Source organism: Bactrocera tryoni, chromosome 5 (genome assembly GCF_016617805.1).
Source record: "Bactrocera tryoni isolate S06 chromosome 5, CSIRO_BtryS06_freeze2, whole genome shotgun sequence".
NCBI lineage: Eukaryota > Metazoa > Arthropoda > Insecta > Diptera > Tephritidae > Bactrocera > Bactrocera tryoni.
In genome coordinates this window covers 2,685,243-2,710,487 of record NC_052503.1, presented here as the reverse complement: position 1 = coordinate 2,710,487, position 25,245 = coordinate 2,685,243, and the positions used below count along the sequence as shown (strand labels likewise).

Sequence of the window (25,245 nt, the reverse complement as noted above, 5' to 3'; positions counted from 1 at the left end):
GAAACATATACCAGGGCTTAGCAAAATATTACTAATGCCATTAAAGTGATTTTCGGCGCAGAATGGCAGAAGCGCACCTTCATGCTAAAATCTGTAATCTATCAATATGGCTGTAACAACAAGAACAGTTGCACAACGTGCGCACATTAATTTTCTTCCTGCCACGCAAACCATCATATTCAAAGTGTGCTGTGGTGCTTTTATTTTTCATTATTTACGTTCCTATTACGTCTTCGTTGTTATTGTTGCATTGAGCCAACTTCTGTGCGTATCACCATGGCGATGCTTAAGATCCATAGATTGCCATATTACGCTCAAGTCCGCGCCAATAGACGCTCAAGTGGACATGGCCGGCACTTGAATGCTTATTTTGCTTAGCCTTGTGGGGGATAGCGAGTGTAGGAGAGCTGGGCGTTGTGGCTGTTGCTATGGATCGGATATACTGTATGTATAGTATGTATTGTAGCTAAATCTTTTCAAATCCCTCACTAATTCAATCGTTGTACGTGCTCGGAAAGCGTTTACGACAAACAACATGGCCCAACTACCAAACGCCGCCCCCGCAACACTTCAGCAGCCACCGCAAATAGAAAATCAGCACACAATTACCCACTGACGGCCTGTCTATCAACGTTCGCTCATTTTGCTTGCGCGACACAAAGTCGTTTGCGGTTGACGGTGTGGCTGAGGTCGGGTCGTGTCGTGAACGAAGGGCGGCGAGACATTGACGAGCTTGGCGCTGGCATTTATGTATGCCGCAGTGCGTATGAAGGCACGTCTTTGTGTTTGTGATTATATTAAGTTGCGTAATTATATACTTTTTTATACATGTATGTGTATGTGTGTCCTGTTTGTTCACTAGCAGAATGTGCGTTTGTGTTCCCGCCAAGACTTTATCCGCACAACAAGATTGATAACCAATTGGCGGCAAAAGCACATGCCGACAAGCATACACACACACGCGCCACATAGAAAGAAGTAGCTGCAAAAGAGAGCAAAAATAACGGGGGCAAACACAGTATCAGAGCACGTTCTTGTAATGTAGTGTTGCTGCCATGTCCTTGCGCGTGTTGCCTTGACAACAGCGCCAGCAGACAGCAGCGTCCAGAGCAACGGCCCAACACGGTCAACTACAAGCTTTCGCTAGCTCATTGATATCGTATTTCGTAGTTGCCACCAGTAGAACGCAGCCACATCAATACTCTTCACAAGTCTGCAGGCGCACACGAGCGCATAGAAGACGACAGCAGTGGTGCACACACACACATACACAAATACAAAATGAGTCAAAGTTGCAAAGGAAAAGTCAAAAACTATATTGCGCTGCGACTTCTCGAGCGACGACAGCACAAAAACTTCAATTTCGGCGCAACATGATCAGCAACATTTACCCAGCAACCTAGAAAATTGCATGCCACCACTTGCTACAGCCCTCCGCCAGCCACTAACAGCCCTCCTTGTCCTCATGGAGTTTTTTGCCAGGCGCTGCATTCAATTTGAACAACATGCCGCTTACAGTGCGCCGATTGCGGCAGCTTGGCTACTGCCTGCCGCCCGCCCGTTTTGTCTTGGTCTGTGGCATTTTGCAGTTTGCAATGTTGCCATATTAGAAGGACGACAAGAGTAGATTGCAACTTCGTGTCAGTTGCCACGCCTCTGTGTGTTTGCTTGTTGCTGGTGTGTGTATATTGACCATCATCCATCAGCCGCTTGGCGTTATGCATTCTAAGCGCAGCGCCGGCATTATAGCTTGATGTTGATGAGTTTCAACGCAGTCATCGGCAACTTCGTCGAAATTCAGCGTGCGGATTTCCTAGTGGCGAAAAGCTGATTTGTTACTGACTTTAGTGCTTGGCAGTGCCGCTGAGCGATGATGGTCCTCAGCTAGTAGCGCGGCCCCTGTGTTTGAGTCTAGAAAAATATTAATGGTGATTTGCATGGGTGGCTGCGCACTGGGATAGTCAAATACTGACACTTTTCGTCGTCCCACAAAGAATGGGTGTTGGATTTTTCTACGCTGTTTTAAAATATTTTCAAAGATTTTCAACTAACTCGATTATTCTTCGATTACGTCAAAGTGCTAGAAGCAGCGGAATCCATTAAAGTGTTGCCGAATTATACTAAACTTCGTAGTTGGAGAGTTCATTGGTAATAATTAATGGGAGTAAATCTTACTATATCTCCGACAAAGCTCTTATTGAGGTCCAATTTTAATGAAAAGTTAAAAGAGCAACATCTCATGGATTAAAATTCTGTGCATTGCAACCTTCATATAACTGGCAGATGACCAAAATTGTTGAAATAAATATTCTTTAATGGAAATATATATGAATTATTTTACATACACATTAATCATACATTTAGACGCTAAAAAATAGGTACAGATAAATCCTAAAAAAATACGAAAATAGTTATTCTTTTAAAGAAAAGCAAGCTAGATCGATGTTTTGCTTATTCCTAGAACTATTTGGGTGTATAAAACGTTAACGGAATAGTCAATATCCGTTTTTTAGCATCATATACTTTTAGTTTTGAACAATACTCTATAAACTCAGAATGTTGCATACTTTTCGGAGCGCAAAAAATAACATTGGGAGAATTTTTAGAAAAAGAGAGATGTTTTCTTGAAAAAGTTGAAAAATATAGTAATAAAATTATTATACGGAAGTGAGCAAAATCGATGATGTGAGTAATCTTCAAAATAAAAAAGAAAATTGGAAGAACTTTTTTTGAAAAAGAGAAATTTTCTAGAAAAGGTATAAAACATTTCACACGAAAACGATTTGAATGATAGATTGCTTGTTCCTGGAAATGTGCGAGTATAAAAAAAACGAGTTTCTCTTGCGAGAGGACTGTTTTCTTAGAATTTTCTTTTCTAGATAATTTTATGACTTAAATTACATACAGACAAGAATAACTGCCACCATTTGATAAGTGTAGTTTTGGCTGGCTACTGATCTACTGATAACTGAATGAACGCTCACCCTAGGGATTGCAACTGAAAATTCCTCGATAATATTTTCATGTAACTAAAACGAGCTAAGAGAATGTCAATGGACTTTTTATGAAATATATAACTTAATATTAATAAACACCAACTAATGTAAATTTTAAATTCTTAAAAATGTATCCCCTTACTTTGAATAGCTTAAAAGTACTTTAATATAACAAAATTGCCTTGCTTATACAACGCGTTATTCAATGAAACTTTAACAAATTTCAACAACTTTAACAGCTAGATATTCATTCGCCTCCCTCTCCGCTTTTTCCTTCTTTCCTTTGACCACTTTGATCAACCGCTAACGCTCCAACACTCGCACCCAGTGTTAACGCATCATTACACAATTACTGAAATCGAGATATTCTATGGAAAATAAACGAGCGCTGTTAAACAGTTGCTTTGGCAATGAAGACCTTAAGGAAATACAATTTAGTTATGCACAAAAATATTCCAACATCGAAGGCGGGCATATGCTTTTGGCGCAACTATGAGCGCGCACAGCAAAGCCGCATAAGTATGTGTGTCTCGTAGTTTATAATACTGGTGTGTGTGTGCGCACTCGACAGGCACATAGAAAATTATCCACTCAAAAATGCAATTTCCTGTGAATGATTCTCTCTGCAACCGTCACAACTACATGTGGGCACATATGCGACGCAAAAGCTTTTCGATGTAACCAAAGATATGTGTGTTTATATATACGAGTATATATATTTCACATAAAAGTAGAAGGGTTGGAAATCTTTGCCTGGAACCATCAAGCTTGCCAACTGCTGACTCCCATAACAATAAGCATTTGCTTAGCTGTTCGTATATATTTTTTGATGTGTCTCCAACAACATCTCCATGTGTGGAAGTATGCGTGTGTATGTGTGTATTTGAATGCAGCTAGTAACCGTAAGTGATGACACACTCCAAAAGCGTTCGTTGTGCATTTACGCCTGAGTGAATTTTTCATATATCGCTTTTCCTGTAGCGTCAAAGTGCTTCTCTACGGCCATTTGAGCTACACACATGCAAACACACTCACGAATGTACCTTTGCATAGTGTTAGAGTTACCGTTTCTTTTATAGCTTCGACTAGGGCCAATATTAAGTCATGGTGTTATAAACATGTGCTTTAACCAAGAGCTTTAAACAGATGTGTGTGCATTTATGTATGTTATTATATATTTGTCCGTGTGAATCGACTTAAAGTTCTGAAGTATTTATGTTTACAAAGCTCTATATATATCAGAAAAGTGGAGTTGGAATGTTGCTTGCTTGTGGAGAGCGCTTTTCAGTCCTTTGTGTCTGCCGGTAAGTTTAAGTCCACGTGTGTATGTTTGAATAAATATGCACGGCAACAATTGTGTTACATAGGTATTTGTGTGTCTGAGACCCTCACAATAAAATTTGTGTGAAACTTTCCGCCAAATCGACCGCATTTGCGATTTAGTTTTTATGATTTTATTTTACTTCCATCTGTTTGATTTACAACTTGCTTTAGATGAAGTGCTAGAGCCCTTGTAACAAATTATTTCTTATTTGCATAAGTCAAGGTAATATCAAAGATCCAACACATTTTGTTACACATTCATGTTATGTACTTGCGATAAGACTACTAATATGAACAAAGCAGATATGCTTCGATTTGAGGCAAATATTCTGAAATTAATGCATACCTTTGGACATCGTTTTATTTGAAATTCTTATGAAATTTCAAACCAAAGAATATTAGAGAGGATCCAGTTTAATTAAAATTGTAACGCTCTAAATATTTGCTTCCACAATGAATTTCTCTTTTGAAATAAATAAATAATAAATAGTAATAAAAAATTCATAAAATTTTGCCACTCAATAACATTTATTTCTAATTTGAAAATTTTTAAACAAATTTCCTATATATTTTACAACAATTTAATTCTATATTTAGCTAGTTTTGCTTCTTTAAGTAAAGTTATTTCGATTTCGACTAGTAATACATTTATTCAAAATTGTATTTACAACTCCTCATTTACTAAGTAAATAAGACCGGAGAACCAATGCGGAATAAAATAACAATTATTTACTGGAAAAACATTTAGTAAGGTCACGAAAAGGCAAGGGGGTCAGCGAGGTTGAATTTTTAAGAGTACAAATCAATTTATCTCGATTTCCGGAAAAATTATAGAAAAAATGTATTATATGTATATGACAAAGTTGTAGGTATTACAAATATCTATGACTTTGGAACATAAAGTTTCATCACATAACCTCAAAATTTATGTGAAATTTACAAATAACAATGTTTTAATTTTACTTAATTTTTTTTTTACTATTTTGTAAATTTATTTTCTAATGTCCCAAACACTCCATACTTTTTTTGTTTAAAATATTTAATTTTTCTGCTTATATTGACCTGAAATATAAAAAAAAAACCTAATTTTCAATTACAAATTTGAACGTCAAATTATAAGTTTTTTAGCACCAGTAGTTTTTCCAAAAATCAAAGAAACCATTTTTAACTCTAAAAAAAATACAACTACGGCTTTCCTTTTCCTTTTCCCCCTCAAAACATATGTTTCTTTTAAAGTTTGTCATGCTATCTTTCGTTTTCGATGGGTTTCAATCATCATTTTATATCATTTTCAAAAGCTTCTGCTCTAGTCTAACATCTTTGTAAAATAAATTTAAATTCTTTTGAAACTTTTGAATTCAACTCGTCTTAATTGTGAATACAACTCATTCAAGCAACCATAAAAACACCATTTTATAACTTTTTACGATTTTTCGGTGCTTTCACAATTTACTTTAATGAATGTTGAGCAAAACCGACTAATTATTGCTACAATTCTAGACATACATATATTATTCTCACTCTAGAAACACAAATATTAAGAATCCAATCAGTTCTATAGTTAATAGAAACATATACCAAATTTAAATAAAATCGACCGAATATTTTACAAAACAAACAATTTAAGCAAACAAATATTTCAAATACAAGATTTATTTAAACAAATAATCTACATTTATTTTGTGTTGCAAACATGTAATGGCACACAAACACTAGCAAGCGATAACAGTAAATTTCTAGCTTCGTCCCTAAAAATACGCTTCTGTCTGCTATTCTCAAATTCGACTATTTTTAAATGCATCTTCATTTTCCATACGGAATAATGACATATGGAATATGAAGTGCACTTGAAATACGAGTGCATTTATGTATACAAATGTCTGCAATTGGTAGGGACACATGCACATATGTATACTAAAATGCATGCCTGCTTATGCTGCTGGTAGATGAATGCTCGTTCAAGTGCAATTGCATACAACTTTTGCTCAATTCCATTTTCTTCAACTTCTTGGCTGACTTCATAAGACGGCACTTATGTCTGCTCGCCTCTATTCTCCTCTTTGCAGACAGCGACAGTCGATTTTATGCTTGAGCGCCAAGCGTATGGTCTGAGAGTACACATTCATACTAACAAATATACATATGCATACGGATCTGTGTCACTTGTATGTGCGTGTGGGTCTACTCATGAGCTCCTGGTAAAAGTGCTTTAATATTTCTCTCTCGCTTAATGGACAAGAAACGGTAAATTTGAGAGTACTCTTAGGGGTGTGTGTAAGTATATATGGTAAGCCGCTAGTGACAACGCAGTTATTTCGCTTTTGTGAAGTTTTTCTAAGAATTGCGAGACTGTTTTCGTATTTGCTTAGATTTTTTGTAAAATTTCAATTTGGGTGAAAGGTTTAGGCTATTAGTTGTGCCGTTGGCAGTAACAGTTATGTCTGTGCAATAGTCAAATGCACAAATATTAGTAAAAAAAATTGGCACAAAAGTTCTAGAACAAAAATACTTTAATCGGGGGGAATGAACGATGGTTACGTTGCATTGCAAAATGCGCTGTTTGCTAATAAAAAATTCGAATCGCCTAACGCTAATAGTATGTCAAATAATGCCAAAATCAAATATCATAAGTAGGTTTAGTAGGACGTCCAACATAGGCCTTTAGATGCCCATTGTGAAACCAACAGGACTAAAATCTCCCCACTTTATTATATATTTTTGAGAAAATCTTGTGCAACTTCCGAGACGAAGTTAAGTAATCATAGACCTATAGTTTTAATTTTTTTCCCATTCAATGCATTGTATTCTCAAAGAAGATGCTCTATAATCTCTTCTTCTTCTACCTTTTAGCAGATTTTCCTTAAGTCGTTGCATGATATCGCCTTTGTTATGAGATGTCTGCCAATAATTATTTATATTATAAAATACTATAAGGGCTAATCAAAACTATAAAATAATTACCTTAAAAGTGAAATTAAAAAGATAAGAATACAGAAGTAGAAAAACGTTGCCTTCATTTGGGAGCGCTGGAAAAAATATTCAGCTATTTTCTATATTTGATCAAATATTCCACATAATTTGAATGTTATTGCAGCGAGTATCCTTCCAGCCGAGAACTATCAATATTTAATATTTGCAATAGGTATAGTAAACTGTTGAAAGAATGAACATTTTTCCAACTATAATATTTCGAATTTGGCAACGCTGTCTTGCAATCTAAGAACTCACTACTTTTTCGTAAAGCTTGAAATTTGTATAGATAGTTTTTTACAACTTTCGACGTAGCTTAACTTAAAACAGTTCATCGATGAACTTAATTCAGTTTTTGGCGATTAAGCACCATTAAAGACCAATGTTTGGCGATGGCATGGTGAATTCGGTCGAGTTCGTAAATCAATCTAAGACAAATTTCGTCCATAATCAGTTGTTGTCTCGAAAACCAGCAAATGTTCAATTCTGCATGAACATTTCATTGTGAGAAAGGTTTTTAGACGTTGGATGCCACACAATTTGTCGATCATACAAAAAAAGTGCTCGTCTCAATTGGTCAAGAGAAATGTTAAAAACATACAATAGCGCTACTTACAAACTGGTCTATGAAATCTTGGCTGGTGATGAAATGTGGATTTATTTTCAGAGCTGAGAGAAACTCATATTTTCATCTCGAAATATTCTCAGTAAGTCTTCTTCCTGACAAATTGTTCTTCTATTTCATAGATCAACTTATATGTTAATAGAAGTAAAAATAGCTGTAAAAAAAGTATCCTCAGTATTACACTGTAAAGTAAAAGGAAGAGATATAGAGCCAAGTTCAAAGCATATAAATTTTACTAATTATTAATTTAAAGGCTTTAATCGCATTGCGAATTCATTTCAATAATACCAAATTATTGTACTGTGTACTCCATCTATAGACATAACTAAGCTCATATCTGCTACTTATAAACATATACTACCAACGAATGATTATATTCAATAAATAAGCCTTAATATTTCCTAAATATCCCACCATAATAATTATCTGTCTAATAAACTTGCCCCGCTTGGCACACTCTCACAAATAATGCCTTTACCGCAAGCACAGCCTGGAAAATTCAAGCAATTATTCAGCTGACTGCATTTATCATCCTGCTAGACTGGAAATAAATCCCGCACCTTAATAGAGCGATGATTGCGAGAGTGCAGGGGAACTCCAAAAACATATGCCGGCAATTATGTTCACAACTATGCTCAACTTGTTAGCCCACACAAACACACATGTACATATTTTGTGGTGTGAGTGTGATAATTATATTGAAAATGGCATAAAGCCAGCAATTTATAGCCAAAAACTTGAATTCAATTTTCGTAATTAAAGCGTGTGAGAGCGCCGATAATGTGCTGCGCCAGAGAGTTGCATATATATGTTTGTGTGTATGTGTGTGTAAGAGTGTCTCAATATAAAGGTTAAAATAAGAGTAATGGAGGAGCTGAAGATTGGCGTAAGTTAGCGAATTAACGCTTATAGTTTGAGCAAGTGCTAATGAAGCCAAGTAGCAGACACTGAAAAATTTACACCGTTATAGGTGAGCTAATTAATAACATTGAACTTCTAGCACCAATAATAAGTGAACAATTTCTCAGCATAACAAAAAAAACATAGTTTTCAAACAACAACAACAAAACAAATACAGTCTTTAAGTAAACCATAGCGGCAATATTTAGTCTAGGAGCAGCTTGTTAAGGAATGATTAAGTAATTATTATGACGAATGCTAATTACAGTTGGCTAAAATGTGACGAAACAGTTATATGTAAGCAGTGTAGTTGCAGCAAATGGAGTTAAATGTGTCAAAATAGTACAAAAACTATGTGTCAATTAGTTACTTTTTGCCTAACGAGCTGAAAGTCCTTTGAATATAAAAAAAAATAAATGCAGCACCGTTGCTCAAGCAAGAAATATAAATAGAAATTAGCACGAAACAAAAGTGCGCCCCAAAACAAAAAGAACAGAATTATTTTCGTTATTTATTTCTCTTCGTGCTCGTGTTCGTGCCTGTGCTGGCGTCTGTAGTGCGCAATACAAAACACTTCATTAGTGGCGGCACTTGGCAGTGGGGCAATCAACGAGAAAAAGTAATAATTACAATTTAGTTGCTTTTCTTGGCGAATATTTTCTTTATTGTATGCTTACAATGCGATATTTTTCTCCATTTCGAATTTTCTCGACACCTTTTCGCATTTCCAGCCGCTTAATAGCCGTTTGAATAATTGGCATTATTGCTTATTTAGCACGAATTCAAGCGATTGCCAACACACTCAGCCGCCTGCGCGCCCAAATCGAGTGTGAAATGTATGTATATGTACGTATGTGTGTGTGTTTAGGTGTGCAGCAGTCGATAACTGGCTTTCTGACGATTATTAGTCGTGTCAACGTCAATGTTGACAACAGCGGCTGGCAAGCTTTCAACACGACATTTCCTCCTTCTGGCACTTTCTACCTTGTTGCTGCTTCTCAGGCCGTGCACTCCCTCAAAGCCGTTTACTCTTAGGTTTTTGTCTCCATGGTTATTTTGGATTGTTACTTTGGCAGCTAAAGTGTTGTAATTACACTATGCTCGAGTGTAAGTATTTGAACACTTATACACACGCACCCTTACATGTATATAAATGCATCCTGGAGCTATTGGTGACCCAATTTGTTGGCGAAATGTGAAATTGTATCAGCTGCTTGACTTTTGTGATGCGTCAATAATGATATAGAAAACATATTATATTATAGAGGGCATTATATTAAAGCATACTTTTGGTAGCATTTAAAGCAATTACCGTGTGCATTATTTGTGAATATATTTCTAAATTAAATGGAATTGTAGACACATATATGAGGATATGCTTGCAAATTTAATTTACTAAATTGAACACATTTTGAAAATGTGCGAACTAAGATTAAACCAACACCTATAAATAGAGATATTACAAAATTCCAGCAGATTAAGGAGGAATAGTGCAACTTAAATGTTTCCATTCTCGTCTAAATATGACCGAATTCAGATTACAATTTTCGTAGGCGCCAGATATCGAATATCTGAAGCTTCGAAGGCTATAGCATTATGGCTGACCTTATACCGAAAAAACGGTAAATTTGTGCGACGTCTTAATTAAACTAAGTGGAGAGTTGATTCTAATATTTATATGGACTGGTGTCAAAAATGTATAAAATCGATTCTGTACCTTCCTTAGTCTCCATATATTTAACAAAATAGTTTTCGAACTTCGGACTAATGGTCAAAGGCGTTCACTGTCAATGATTTCTGAAATGAACTGATTATAAAAAATTTGGCTGCACCTAATTATTACTCCAGCGTTGCCACGAGTTCTTCTTTTTTGACCCTACAGAAACAAGCTTTTGAGATCTATACCTGAGATATATGTATACCTGAAATTTTCTACACGCATTTTTCTCTCTAAGAAGCTGCCTATTTGTCGGTAGCGCCAATGTCAGAGTCGCTATTCAAACCAACCGATAAATTAAAGTCGTGGTAAGAATAACTTTGTTATTTGCGAATAATTATCCAGTGCTATAGTCTTCGAAGAAATTGTTTAGTTCGGACCACTAAAAAATATAGCTCGTATGAAAATAGTTTCCTAGTAAACCAAAATATATATTCTGAAAATTATGATTTAAAAGTCGAAAAACTGATGCAATCTTTTCAAATACAACGTTTCTAAAGAAGATATTTCAATATTGCATTTTTTAAATTTTTTCTTATATTCTGGGAAATTTTGCAAAAAAATACTAACTACAATCCCACATCTGGCGTAGCGACTCGACTGTGCTTAAGTTTTCGCTTTCGTTCCCTTCTAATGGTAAATTAATGGCGGCAAATAATTGCAGCACTTGCTTGCCCTTGTAGTGCCGTCAAGTATACGCCCTGTTCAACTCGTTCGCCTTCAATTAATGCAACACCGCCAGCCATTTGCCACTTTAAATGCCAATTACCAAGAATGTGCGGAAAAGAACTACACTCCTTTTTCACCCTTAACTCTTCTGCACCCTCTCCTCCACTACCCCCTCACCTTCTCTTTCACTTTTTCGTTTCAGAAAAAAATAGAGAAAGAAGAAAAAAGTGATTTATGTCATTCAGGAATGCGTGCCACGCTTCCGCCTTTTAGCACTTTGAACGCACCGCGCTCACCCCTCTCACCAACTAGTGTGTTGATTAGATGCCACTTAATATGTACAAACACACAGGCACATTACTCGCTAATTTCTACTAATCGCCAGAGTGCGCCAAGCCACAGTGAAAAAGCCGTGTATTTATGTGTCTGTATGTATGCATGTAGCGGTAAATGCCAGCGCAGCGGGGCAGTAAAGTGTAATTGGCGCATATGTATGCGGGAATGAAAAGCATTCGTAGGCGCAAAGCTGTTGGCAGCCAGCTGGCGTACTCGCTACGCACACTATTGGGTGTTTCTTTGATTTTTTTCCTCTTTGTTTTTGTTGTATTTACGCATTCTGCTTGTGTGCGTCACGCATAACAATGCGCATAATTACCATTAATTTTTGCTGGCGAAAAAAAGTGACAGAACATCAGAACAACAAACCTTTGACCACCAGAGCAGCTGTTGTTGTTGCTATTGCAATACTAATGGAAATTTATAACGCCTTGCTTTGTATTTGTAATCATTAATGCCTCGCTTTACAAAACTGTGCACCACAAGCATTTAGCGCGTTGCACACACACACAAACGCAGTCAACGCCGAAAAATCCCACTCGTATTTATGTTTTGCACATTCGTGCATACTTATGCACTTGACCTTTCCGCAAATCGCGAGCAAGCGCGCCTTCTTTCTATATGGCAAGCGCACAAATTTGCAGCGCTGTCAACGCGTGCGGCGGCTGTTGCCTTGAAACCTTAAATGAGCCTTAACTGCTGCTGTTGTTGCTACTGTCGTTCTCGGTTGACCAGCGAAACCCGCCTGCTACATATAGAACACCTCAACTGTTTGGTTTGGTGGCGGCACGGTAAATGTGGCGCGCGGTTATTGGTGCCCGGTGCGTGGCATGCCACCTCAAGCTGCCAATGTGGGTAATTAAAACTCGCGCCTTCTGCTGGGTACACTCATTTGTCACCGAAACGCGCAGAGGGCAATAAACGACGTGGGCGCCTTGTAATGTTGGAATATTAGTAGGAAAATATTTGTGTTACAATTATGATGTGAGTGAGTAATTATAAATTTCATTTCAAAGAATTTTGTTTATTTTTAAACTCATTACGAGTAGCAGGGAGATGAGTTTGAATGTGGAATATTTTATGGTTTGCATTTAGAAGAAATTGATATCTAAACATTACATTTTAAGTTTGAAAAATGCTCCAAGAAATTAAGTTTGGTAGTGAAATTGTGAAACAAAAGTATGTTATTCCAATTGCCAAAGTCTGGCATATCACAATTGAAGCTGGCTTTGTGCGATGAATTTAAAATATTTTAACTGAATATCCATTGCAAAATTCCAAATAATACCATATTAAAAGCACGACCTATCGGAACATAACAAAACCAAGAAGTAATGAACTTAACATTTAGGATTAAAATTCAAGCAAACAAAAGCGACATGCTTAAAAAGGGTCACGATTTACGAATCTTCAAAGCTACTCTCTTTAGTTAAAAAAACAAAGAAACATGGAATTATGAAAGGCTCACGAAAAAGTAATAAGCTAACCTAACGTATGTTATTATAGGGTTGATTACCCAAACTCGAGCTACATTGACAACGCGACCTTTAAAAATAGATTAAATTTCATTCTCCAATACTGAATAATGGGTTTGAGATTGACTGTTCCAGTGGAAATCTATGTCTTGGTGTGTTAAAAACATCATGGTATCCACTAAAATAGTTATCGAAAGAAACCAAAAGCAGACGACATGACCTGCTCGAGAGAAGCTAGGCATACAGTTCTCCTAAGCTGCCCTAGAACATTCAACAACACAGGGCACTCCACTAGGCTCCTTTAAGGTAGTGTTGATGGTGGACAGACCAAAAAGGTTCTACTATTAATTGCTAAAGGGAATTAAGTGGCAATGAAAAGTAAAGCCAAAATCGCTCAATCCACTTTGGGTTCGTTGAAGAACAACAACGTCAATTTTGTTAAAAAAGAGAGAAACCTCGAAACGAACCTTAATTTTGCCCGATAAAGAGTTAGTGGGAAATTATCTAAGGAACTTGAAAAATAATCGTCGAGTTGCTAGATACGTCGTCGAATTAAACAAAAAAATACTTATGATGTGCCACGCCCCTACACAACGAGGTGTGCAGAAATTAATAAAGAGAAATAATAGAAAAATCCGTAAAAAATTTAGGGAATATTTTTGTTTACTACTTTTAAATAAAAGTGGCTATTATCGCGTTAGCGGTATTTACGCCAGTAAGGAAGAAGAAGGATAAAAACTCATCTATTTGTTATTCAGAAATAGTTACAAGACAAAATGTATGAAACCTGTTACGTTACATATTAAATAATGTGTGCAATTTTCTCTTGGTATAGTCCCTATTCTCGATATCTCCACTGGTGTTAGGGTTCATATTCAAAACTTATTACCTAACAGACACAATTAAAAAAGAAATTATCATAAGTAATCATATATTTTTTTAAATCATTTACTGATTGCTACAAATTTAATAACCGCGTCAACTATACTCCAGTATTCTATTGTTTGCGGCTCCAAAAAGAAGACTCCCTGCTTCCATAACTAGCAAGTGTCCACACGCGGTTAATAGCGCGAGCCTTACTCCACAGTAATTACAGCCAAATAAATAAATAAACGCTCATTAGTTAAGTATATAGATTATTGACAGCCTAGCGAGCTTAACATTTCCAAATAACTATGAATATGCTATATAACAATACGGTAGATAACATGACATCAGTCATATCATTAGAGCACAGCGAAGCGCGCAATCACACATTGAACCAAAATATTACACAACCCACGAATTATAAATGCATTATGCATAGGGAAACTTGTTTATATACTTAAATATATATATATAGCTACACAAGCTCGTTAAGTTTTTAACACATGTGTATGTTTGTATGTTGCGAGCATTTTTCATATATATATCTGCATAATATTTTTGTCAACCATTTTATTAAAGACACGAATTGATTTATCCTTTGGGATTGAAAATTATACGCTTGTGTAATATGACCACACACATATACATATCAATGTGGCAAAGCGCAAGTGGCGAGCAATTTTGCTAAGTGCCATGAAATGCATGGGGTAATGGGCTCAGTTCAAGTGGCAATTGTACGCTCGTGTAAATGGTTTTTACGACCTGCTTCATATGCCAAATTAGTTGTGAAATTCGGTGAAAAAGTTATGGCTATGTTTTATATATAATGTTGAGTGCCCAAAACAACAAAGATAGCAATTGTAATGGCTTTAGATTAGCTATTGCTAATTGGTTTATAATAATATATGTCATTATCATTTTAATGTTATATGCTCAATACTATAAAGTTTCATAAAAAGTATGCATTTGCTGCATTACTGAACACCGCGTTTTTATATTTACTTTTGATATTTTCCACCAAAATGCCGACATTATTATAATTACTGCCACTTGTCAGTTAAATAGCTTATATAAGCAGTCGTAATCACTAACAATTAAATATAAGCACCGCTAGCGCACACACGCCGCTGCGTATACGCAACATTAATTTGAGGGTGACAAAAATATTTAAATGAAAAATGCGCAAATGGAATTTAGCCGGAAAATAATACAACAGATATTCAATGAAAACGATACACAATTGAAAGTGGATTTTAATTGCAGATTTTCTATTTATATAACAATTGTTGCATAACTTGTTACTGCAGTGTGTGTTAGTAATGCATTTAAGCAATATTTGCGCAAGTGCTTGAGGCTAAAACTTTAATTAACAGTTATTTATACATTTTTGTATGAATGAAATTGTGCCTTTGGCATGAAAGCTAACGAATTTGTTTTTAAATATTAACAATAGAGCCAAAGCTCACTCTGAAATGCAGGAGGAGTATAAAAATAAGTTTTTGTACTATAATTTAATATTATAATTTCTAAATATACAAATACAACCTCAATTTCTATTATTTCTGTTTTTTCTCTTCACAAAAAATTTCACCAAAATGATTTACCTGTATCCTAGCAGCAACCCGCTCGCCGTTATAACGATTTGGTATGAACCAGCCCTTCGTTGAGCCCGTCACGAGCACAATGCCCAGGCAGAAGAATAATATTAACGCGGTTATTAGCAATTTCGCGCGCGTCGATATAACCATCGCCATTTTGTTACGTTCTTATTTGTATTATTTCGTTTCTGTACAATAAAGAAAAAAACGGCACTTTTGCTAGCACACAAATTGGGAAATTTTTAATTGGATTGCCAAATATTTTGCTAACACTTTTTTCCGGATTTTTTTTTCTTTACGAATTTTGCTAACTTCTATTTATGCTTGTATAATTTTAGGCGGATTTGCTTATTTAATTAAACTAAATTGCACTAATGAATGGATTTTCGCTGAAATTTCGTATAATACGCGTAAACTTTGCGCGCACTTTTCAACTTTGCAGCTTTTTGAGCTTTAATAAACACTTTGCATTTCGTTGGCTTAATTATTTTGGAAATTTTAATGATAATTGATAACTTTTGCTTGCACCAGACACTTGAATTTAGCTTTGCTTTGCATTCACTGATTTTCTTTCATTTTTTTCTAAAAAATTATTCCACTACTTATTTGTGTACTAATTATTTTTTTTATTTTTTGTTCGGATATGCAATTAACGTGTATTTTTGATAATTTTTATATATTTTTTTCAGTGAGTTCTTGCGATATGTTTACCTGCATTGCATTTATTCGTTTTTATTACAGACTTATTAGTATTTTGATATGTTATTTGGGTTCGTTTTCGTAATTGATATGGGTAGCTGTAAGCGATGCTGCGGGAAAAATAAAATTGTTTAGTATTATATTGTTATATGCGTGCACATACATACATGCAGACATATGTACATACATATGTATATATTCGCATATGTACTTTTCAAGGCATTTGCTTTTCTTAAAGATGGAAATGTCCATTGACGACCACATCTCATTATATTTAATTAAAATCTAATGAAAAAATTTTAATTAAATTTTAAATTAAATTATTAAAAAATTAAAACTAAAAAAATAAAAAACTAAAGAGAAATCAAAAATAAAACTAAATTTAAAATTAAAATTAAATTAATACAAAAATTAAAATTAAAACAAAAATTTAAATTTATATTCAAATAAAAATGTAAGTTAAATTAAATTCAAAAATTGGAACCAAAATCAAAATCACAAACAATATGCAAATTAAAGTTAAATTATTAAAAAAAAAATGAAACTAAGCATTAAGAATAAAAATAAAAGCAAAATTGTAATTATAATTAAAATTCTTGAGTAAAACTCAGAAATAAAATTAAGTGCCTTTGTGCACGTGTAAATACTTGTTAGATGCAGCGACGCATGTCACTCATACGCCACGGCAGTTGTATATGCAAATATTATATTATCGGGCAATAATTATAATTAAAAATAAACAGATGAGTTTAGTTCTGTCAGAATTGCCAGTGTACCCTTTTAACTAGACAATTAAGAAAGCTGAGGGAGTGAGAGAGCGATAGAGGCACAGAGAGTGCAGATAGGAATAGCTCACCAAAAAGCTGAAATGAACAAAAATTATATTCCCTACTGTGCCATGCTTAGCACGATCGTTAAGAAAATTTATAACTCAAAATCTCAGCAGTAAAAGCGCAATGATGTCTAGAAAAATTAAGCTTCGCAGTTAAGAAACATGCAAACACAGAAGAAGAGTTATGAAAATGAACACAGAAAAAACTTCCACTAAATTTTAAGGAGTCAGTAGGATAATATGGCCTGTTTTTTTGACACTTTTTTGTCATAGAAATTTTTATTTTACAATAGAACTTTTTCACATATCATGAGGTATATCGTGGAGTGTATATACAAATTTTTTCGGAATTTTATGATGACATCTGTCAATAAATTATAAAAAATTATCAATCTAGTAGGAACGATAGCCAGGCAGTTTGTGAACATTAAAAAAAAAGATTAAGCAAATCGGTTGAGTACTTAGTTCGACCGGAATCATATCCGCCAGTTCAAAGAAGTGTGTTTTTGAGGAAAACGCGTTTAAAGTTTGAGGTGTGCACTCCGAGCGCTCCGAACGTCGAGCGTTATTATTTTTTGGGCCTTTTTCGAAACCTTCCAATGGTAAAGTGGGTTTCTACATTAATTATAAGGGTATAAGGGAATAGAAAATGCAAAAAAAAAAAAAAAAAAAATTGAAAAAAGACCTACTGACCTCTTAAAACAAAAATATTTTACAAAATTTCGTGCAGAACAAGGGCACAGGAGCGGCGTAGCGCCGGCAGCTTAAACTGCAATTCATTTGACACACGACCCAGCTGCTACACTCACGACTATCTGTCGACTGGTTGTTATTGAAAATCGTTCCGGCAGCTGTTTGTTACCGTTTCGCGCGATTCTTTCGGAAACGCAACAGCTACACACACATCTACAGCGCATACAAAAGTAATATCTATATTTATATACCCCACCAACTTTACGCCCATTTCACGTTACGCGGCGTTTATTTTGATTACATTTTATGAAGCGGCCACCAAGCACACACACACACTCATACACATGTACCGGCCATATGAAGTAGTGCAAGTACATACAAGCGTTTCGGAAATGGGTGAGCCAAATTGCGAAGAGGAAGTTGAAAGTCGAAAAGCAGGTTCTCTGCACATAACATACAAAGTTAGCTGGGGGCAGTGCGCGTCAGTGTGTCAGCGTGCCAGTAGGTGCGCATGTATATGTAAGCGTATGCCTGCTGCTTTAACTTTATTTCCAACTTGTTTACGCGCCGCCCGCTGACTCTTTCACATACAATAAGTGAGTGCGGTGTAGCTGTGGCAGTTATTTGTTGAAGGGACTTCGCTTTCATTGCTGCCAACCCAATTTTTTTTTATTTTTTTTGATTTTCTATATATATTTTTCTCTTTTCATTTTTCGCGACTTCTGTTGCTTCTGCTGTTATTGTTCTTGTATGCACTTACATATTGGGCGGAAAATGTATAAAAGTTACAACGAAAAACTTTGTGTTTCCGTGCGCACCCAACTGCGAACAAGAAGCCAAGTTACTCATACGCCCCACACACAACTCACACGCTCGCGCACAAAGCGTTGACCAACGGCATCCACTAAAATTTAAAATTACCACGTAAAGGACTGCGTTTAAAGCAACGCTGACTTAAATGTTAAATGAAAAAGCAGGAAATTTTTATTCTGCCTAATTGCGCTAATCACAGCACAAGCAACTAAGTTTTTGCTTTGTCAGCCAATGACCTAACGCGCGATTTACCTCACACTCACTGCCATTTTTGGAACAAAAGCACATTATTGTTTTTGCTTTCATTATTTTTCCTTTTATTTATGCGACACGCGCCAATCACAGCTATTATATGTATGTATTAGCGGCAAAGTTGTTGGTGTGCCGCCTCTCACGCCGCTGAGCGCAGACTTTTACCAGAAAGTTTTATCTCTTTTTCATATCTTTTTTTTTGCATCCTCTTGCGCAGCATTTACTTTGTTGGCGTTTTTTTCAGCTTGAAACCAAAAATTTTGATATGGGCCAAATGCGACTTTCACTTTTCACTTTGCTTGCGTTCGCAGTATGACTTAATTTTCATTGTAAACGAGCAAAGTCTCGTATAGTCTTTTCGAATTTGACGGTGTAGAATGCGCGTCGCTTACTTTGTCCAAAAAGATGTTTGTGTTTATGGCTTTTGTGAATGTTTCACTACTGTAATTTTTATTTTTCAACAAATTACACCTTTAATGAGAACAGAAAGCACTTTAGATAAACATTGAATCGCATTTTCTCTTAAAATATAAATCACTAGAAACCTTCTTTTACTAGTAACAAACTAGTTACATTCGGGTCAGTTATAACAACTTGGTATTGGCTAGGAGAACAGGAGTGGAAACATGCATTTTAAACTTTTGGTTAAAAAATTTAAAAAGAGTGAGGTGCAGCTGCTGACAAACCTCACTAAAATAATATAATTTGTTGATATACCATTTCACCTCTAAGTGTCGCTCTGTACAACAGTGACTGTCAATCAAGTGTTTTCATTATTTGAGAATTCTCAGGCAGAAACCAAAGCTAATCAAATCAAAAACCTTACCACTCAGATTCCTTACAACATATTTTAATCCATTTCTGTTAAAAATTTTCCCACTCATAACAGGCAGAACCGATTTTGCTCCAATCTTCACCTACATTTCCCACAATTCGCACTTCGTGGACTTTCTTTCATACCCCATCTTTCTTTTATGTTAACATTGTCCTTCTTTATTTGCTGTAGCTTAAAGTTTGACAAGCTTCCAAAGTCTTATAATGAAATTACCTACTTTTACTTTGAGGCGGGCGGCTGCGCCTGCAACTACGCGGATATGGCAAGGCGCACAGCCTCGAATGCATATACACACTTAAATAAATATTGAATGACTTTAAAAGGGTGCTTTTCGCAAAACTTTATCACCAAAACCCAGTACGTAAAATGAGTAATGACTTTGTGACAAAAACGACAAAGCGCAAAAAATGATTTAAGGACTGCAAGGAAGTGCGTGAGTGTTGACTACTGGAGCGTCTGTGAGGCCAACGCTTAGAGTAGCAAGAGCGAAATTAAAAATACATAAACACTTGCACATAAAACGGCGAATATAAAGAATTCCGACGCAAAAAAGAAGAAGCAGCAGAAGTTTGATCTCCTTGCAGCAACAAACGAGCCGCATGAAGTATGTGTGTGCGTGTGTATGTGTGCAAATCGCTTTTAGGCAAAACGCAAAGTAACTAAATTGGCGTGAGCAAGGGATAATAGCAAAGGGTTCAAAGCTGAACAGCCCCCCACCAACGCAGCTAAGTCGCCGCCAGCCTAGCACGCATAATGGAGATAATGACAAAGATGATTATCCTATAATAAAATAAATGATTTTATTATTTTATAATAGCTGAGGTTACAGCCACAACACAATGCGAAAAAAGTCGACGCGACAACCGCAATAACAGCTAAATAATGAAGCGTCGGTCGGCTGCTGAGGTGGTTGCTGGTTTCGGCCGCTTGCGGTGAGGGGGTGGTAGTAAATTTTCTTCAAAGTTGAAAAGTTTTCGCCTTCGCTGCTTCACTAATTTGCCTGGCGTAGCGTTTGCAACGGCTTGTTACAAAGCAGCCCCTGCTGTTACTTTCCACTTAAGCGTCCGCAAACACGACGTTGTCGCTATGCGCGCAATTTTTTACGCTTGACATTTTCGGCTTGCCATGTTATGCTTTGAACAATTCGCCTGCCGCAGGCTAAGTGAAACGCAGCATCCTTTCGTGCACTCTTTCGCTGGAACTTGGCCTAACTTTTCGTTTAATTCACTTTCATTTCGAGCTTTGTTGTTGCTGGCCTTTTTTATTTTGTCCCACTTTAACCGAGGAAATCACTGCAGCTTTGCAGATTTACAAGCTGAAGAACCAGAGCGGATTTAAGTTATGACTCACATACCGATATATGTTTGTTGCTATTTGTACTATTTTTAAAACCGCCATATATTAGCTGTAATATCATTATACATTAACCTCAATGTGCGTTTGATCGATGTTGTTGATGTTCTTGTTGTTGTTAATGTCGTTAGCGTGCGCCTTCTTCTGCTTCGCTCTATTGCCACTCACCACACAAAGAAACTATAGGACTAAGTAATTAAGTGTTATGAGTCTGTTTGGCTTCACTTCTGCCAACTGTCTTGTCATAGTCGCGCACATTAAGTATTTGCGTTGAAGTTGGCTCAACACGTTCAACAATTGACATTAATGCGCACGCACTTACACACATACAAACACATACAGACTGATAATGACATATGTGTAATATGAAATAATAATATGTCTCGCAAGTGCACATGCTCTCAAACAGTTGGAACAGTTAGCATAAGCCTTTATCATACACCCATTTGTACATGACACACTTAGTAACGCCCGCAGCTGTGACTGTAAAGTTATTAGATGTGCTTTTATGTGGGGAAAAATATAAACATTAATTAAATAATGCTAAATAGCTGTAAGAGTATGTGTTTATGAATAAATAGTTACGACTCAACATTCCTCATTCGTTCTTTGCCTTGCTAGAAATGTTGTTTCACTTATGTGTGCCGGTGCGTATACGTAACTTTTGTTGGTATGGTGTGGGAAAGCGCTGAAAAGTTTGTTAAACATAGTTGTGTTTCAATGTTACGATGAATACATGATTATAATTGTCCTTTTTCATTTCTGGTTATAATGAATGTTGTCCCTGAGTGCTTGCTGACTACTATTTCAATCAATATCTCTGGACTATGCTTTCAGGTAATAAATAATAACTTTTTATCTATACAACAACCTTCAATTATGATTGAAAATATACTATAGGGTAGCAACAACAATTTCCTCTTTCCTAATTCCGAATCAGGCAGACATAATCATTAATTTTCGAATTGAAATCGTATGGAGCCATGAATTATTAGATTATAAGATAAATATACATAGATAAGTTTTACATTAGGCCTGTCTATGTGTGCCTTCCTAAACCCGGCAATTTGAACTGAAATATCTTAGAACCCAAAACAAAACACTGAATGCATAACATAGTATCTCGGAAGGGAAAAATTATGAATATCCGAAGACATGTGAGACATGTTGAAACGGTATTTTGATTTAGTGGCATAGCTATGAAGGATGAGGAAATAAACCAGTATTAATAAACAAACTAGAGATTAATTAACTTTACGAAGTGAATGGCTATATTTTATTAACAAAGAAAATCATAAAATTAAGAAAGTAACCTGAGCCCCTTTCTTAATTGTTTCAAACATATTAAACACAGAAATCATTACCCCAGTTACCGAAACAACACATATGCTAAACAGTCCCAACCAACTTTTGAGATATAAATAAATATAAGAATAATTAGAGTAATTACCCGCGGAATGGCATGTAAAAAATATTATAATTCCTTAAGCAATTTATGTTCAACATTTATGCATGTCATGCCATAATGATAATAATGATACTGTCAGTTGCGAGGGCCATAGGGCAACACAAAAATTTAAATGAAGGCAATGTTTTTGGTGTTGTCCCTAACAACGCGAATTAGCAGTTAGCCAATATGTGTGCGGTTTCAAAAAGTTTGTCTGCATGTGTGTGCATACAAACCGAAAACAAATATGAATAAACTAAGAGTGAAGCATGTTAACAATTTTCTGCGCATTTTTTCGCCATTTTAATTATGTCAACATTTTATTTCAAAAGCATTTATTACATTTATATATCCCGTTATATAAAAGCCACGCACATTGCGGTGAGTCCAAATAGACAGACGGACATGTCTGTTTTATTTACCGACAAGTTCGTCATGTGAGTAACTCTACTACAAAGGTTAAGCTGGCGCGTGCTGGGCATAAGCAGTGGAGCAGGTGAGCATGAAGGGTCTTCTGTGTTACTCCATTTTCGAAAAACCCAGTCTGTCTCTTTTTCATAACAACATATTTATGCGCGTGTGTCCTCTGTTTGCATTCTGCTGCTTTGTATGCTGATGTGAAATGTTAAATCATATTTAATTAAAAGGCGCAAGCAAGCGCGCATCCCCCTTTGACTGGTACACCATGCAACATTGCTAATTTAAACTGCTAATGCTTTAGTTGCGTAGAAATGCGTTTTATGGTTCAGTTTGTATGGCAGCTAAACGATATAGTGGTCCAATATCAGAGGTTCCTGCAAATGAACAGCTTCTTGGGAGAAAACAACGTGTGCAAAATTTCGGGAGGAAATCTCAAACACTGAGGAATTAGTTCGTGTATCGACAGAAAAACCTTGACTTCTCTTCAGTTGTCGAATAAATCTTTCACTTGTACTAAAGGTATCCGTGGAGAGGAGTAATTTTTAAGTCTATAAGACGGACATTGCTAAATCGACTCAGGCCATCACTTTGAACTTTCTTACTTTACATATAAAAATATAATAATCAAAGCAACGCCATTCTAAGAAATTTAATTTTTATATCTTTCATATATTTCTTTCATGGCAAGTCGTTATTGTTTTCAAGGCATTTTTTGCTAACGCCACTTTTATAAGTATATATATAAGTAAATATATATTTTTGTTGCACAGTGTCGCTTCGCAGCCAACCCAACTCCTCACATGGTTGCCATAGCACCACACACCCGCTTCTTTCTGTGAATTGAAATGAAATTTAATAACTACATAAATGATTACACGCAAAATTGCCATGTAAACCCTCCCTCCCTCACTTCTTCTCTCCAACGCTTAACAGCCGCCAGCTACGGCAGTCTCTCAGGCATAAGTGTGCCACTTACGCGCTTTTGTCAAACCGCCTTTTTTATTCTAACCCGCATTAAATGACTTTCACCTTGCCACATGCTTCCCTGCTGAGTTAACATACAATATATTATTTTATTTGTCTATCGACTATTTAGGCCTGTCAACGGAATTATTTACACAAAACGTTTGCTCTTGTTGTTGTTGTTGCTAGCAGCATTTGAATAATAACACAGCAAGAAAAATATTTAAAATACGCAATCACACGCTGTGCTCCGCTCATATGCATATGTGTTTCTGTGTATGTCAGTGCAGGCGTGGGCGGTGCGCCACTGCGCATGATAAATTGCCATGCATGTCTAGCGAAGAGTCACTCATATTTCATTTGTGCCAAAATTAATTCGTTGTTGCTACTAAACTGTCATAAACTACAAATCAGTGCGCAGGTGGGGAAACTTGAAAATTTGCCTAAGTAATAAATGACCTCAATATAATATGAAGAGTTTATAGTTTCCACAACATTTTCTCAATGAACTCAAGCTTGAGTGTTTGGACAGCTTTCTAACGCTTTTGAGAAGCCAAAATATTTTTCATATATAGTTTTTCTATTCTACAAAATTTGAGTGCTTAATAACAGTAATCTCAAAGCATATTTCTGCTTTCAGCGGTTAGTCGAACTGAATGTCTAAACAAAATTGATAGACTAGCTAAAGGACTGATTGCCTAATTTCTAGGAAGTTATGAGCCAACTATAGAATTAGGTACGCTTTTACATATATTTATATAAAATTATATAAGTCCATTTATAAACACCCACTTGCGGCTTTCAGCGCTTTTCGAGCAAGTTGGCTGTGACCTTTTCCGCTTTGAACATTACAACTCACGGCAACAACTACAAACTACAATGACAACAGTTAACTAACTCACTACAAAGTCGCAAATGCCAAAATGACAAGCGCGCACACACACATACACGAGTGCGCAACACTAATTGCACGACAAGCGACGCGTTTCAATGTTAACTAGCTGCCATTTGTTACACAAAAGCGACCACATAGCAGGTTTCGCGGTCTGCCAGCAGCTGTTGCACATACACTTGCACCAATGGCACTTGGGATCAACATCAATGGCAGCATAAAAGCAATAACTAAAATACCTTTGTCCCTTAAAGCTGTATTCGCCATTGCACAGACAGAGCGCTTTGATGAAATATTTCCATAGAACCAACGCGCAGTGTGTGAATAAATATTTTCGCGAATAACTCAAAGCGCCAACGCTTGTTTAGCGCTGCACAAAGTATTTGGTGAATTTCGGCTGCATTTGCCTTTTCACTTTCCAACCAAACGCATTTAGGTCATACACAATGGTCGCCCAGCGTCGAGTCGTCTCTCAATTGGGCTTCACCTGCAAAGCAATTAATATTTAATTACAGACGCTTCTCATAACTGGAACGTAATTATTGTGCACATTTCACGCGTCATGTGTTC

General features: G+C 36.1%; 1 protein-coding gene across 3 annotated transcripts in view; it reads right to left on the bottom strand.

The window, feature by feature from the left end:
* The window catches only part of LOC120777208 (collagen alpha-2(IX) chain), a 379,148-nt gene that overhangs the window by 289,720 nt on the left and 64,183 nt on the right, over nucleotides 1–25,245 (bottom strand). For 2 of the 3 annotated variants that reach the window (XM_040108384.1, XM_040108385.1), the window contains exon 2: nucleotides 15,483–16,285. The exons of the other annotated variant lie outside the window; for it this stretch is intronic. In XM_040108384.1, coding sequence (XP_039964318.1) covers nucleotides 15,483–15,632 — 150 coding nt within the window. In that variant the 5' untranslated portion in view covers nucleotides 15,633–16,285. The remainder of the gene's footprint in view (nucleotides 1–15,482; nucleotides 16,286–25,245) is intronic. 3 annotated transcript variants of the gene reach the window in all.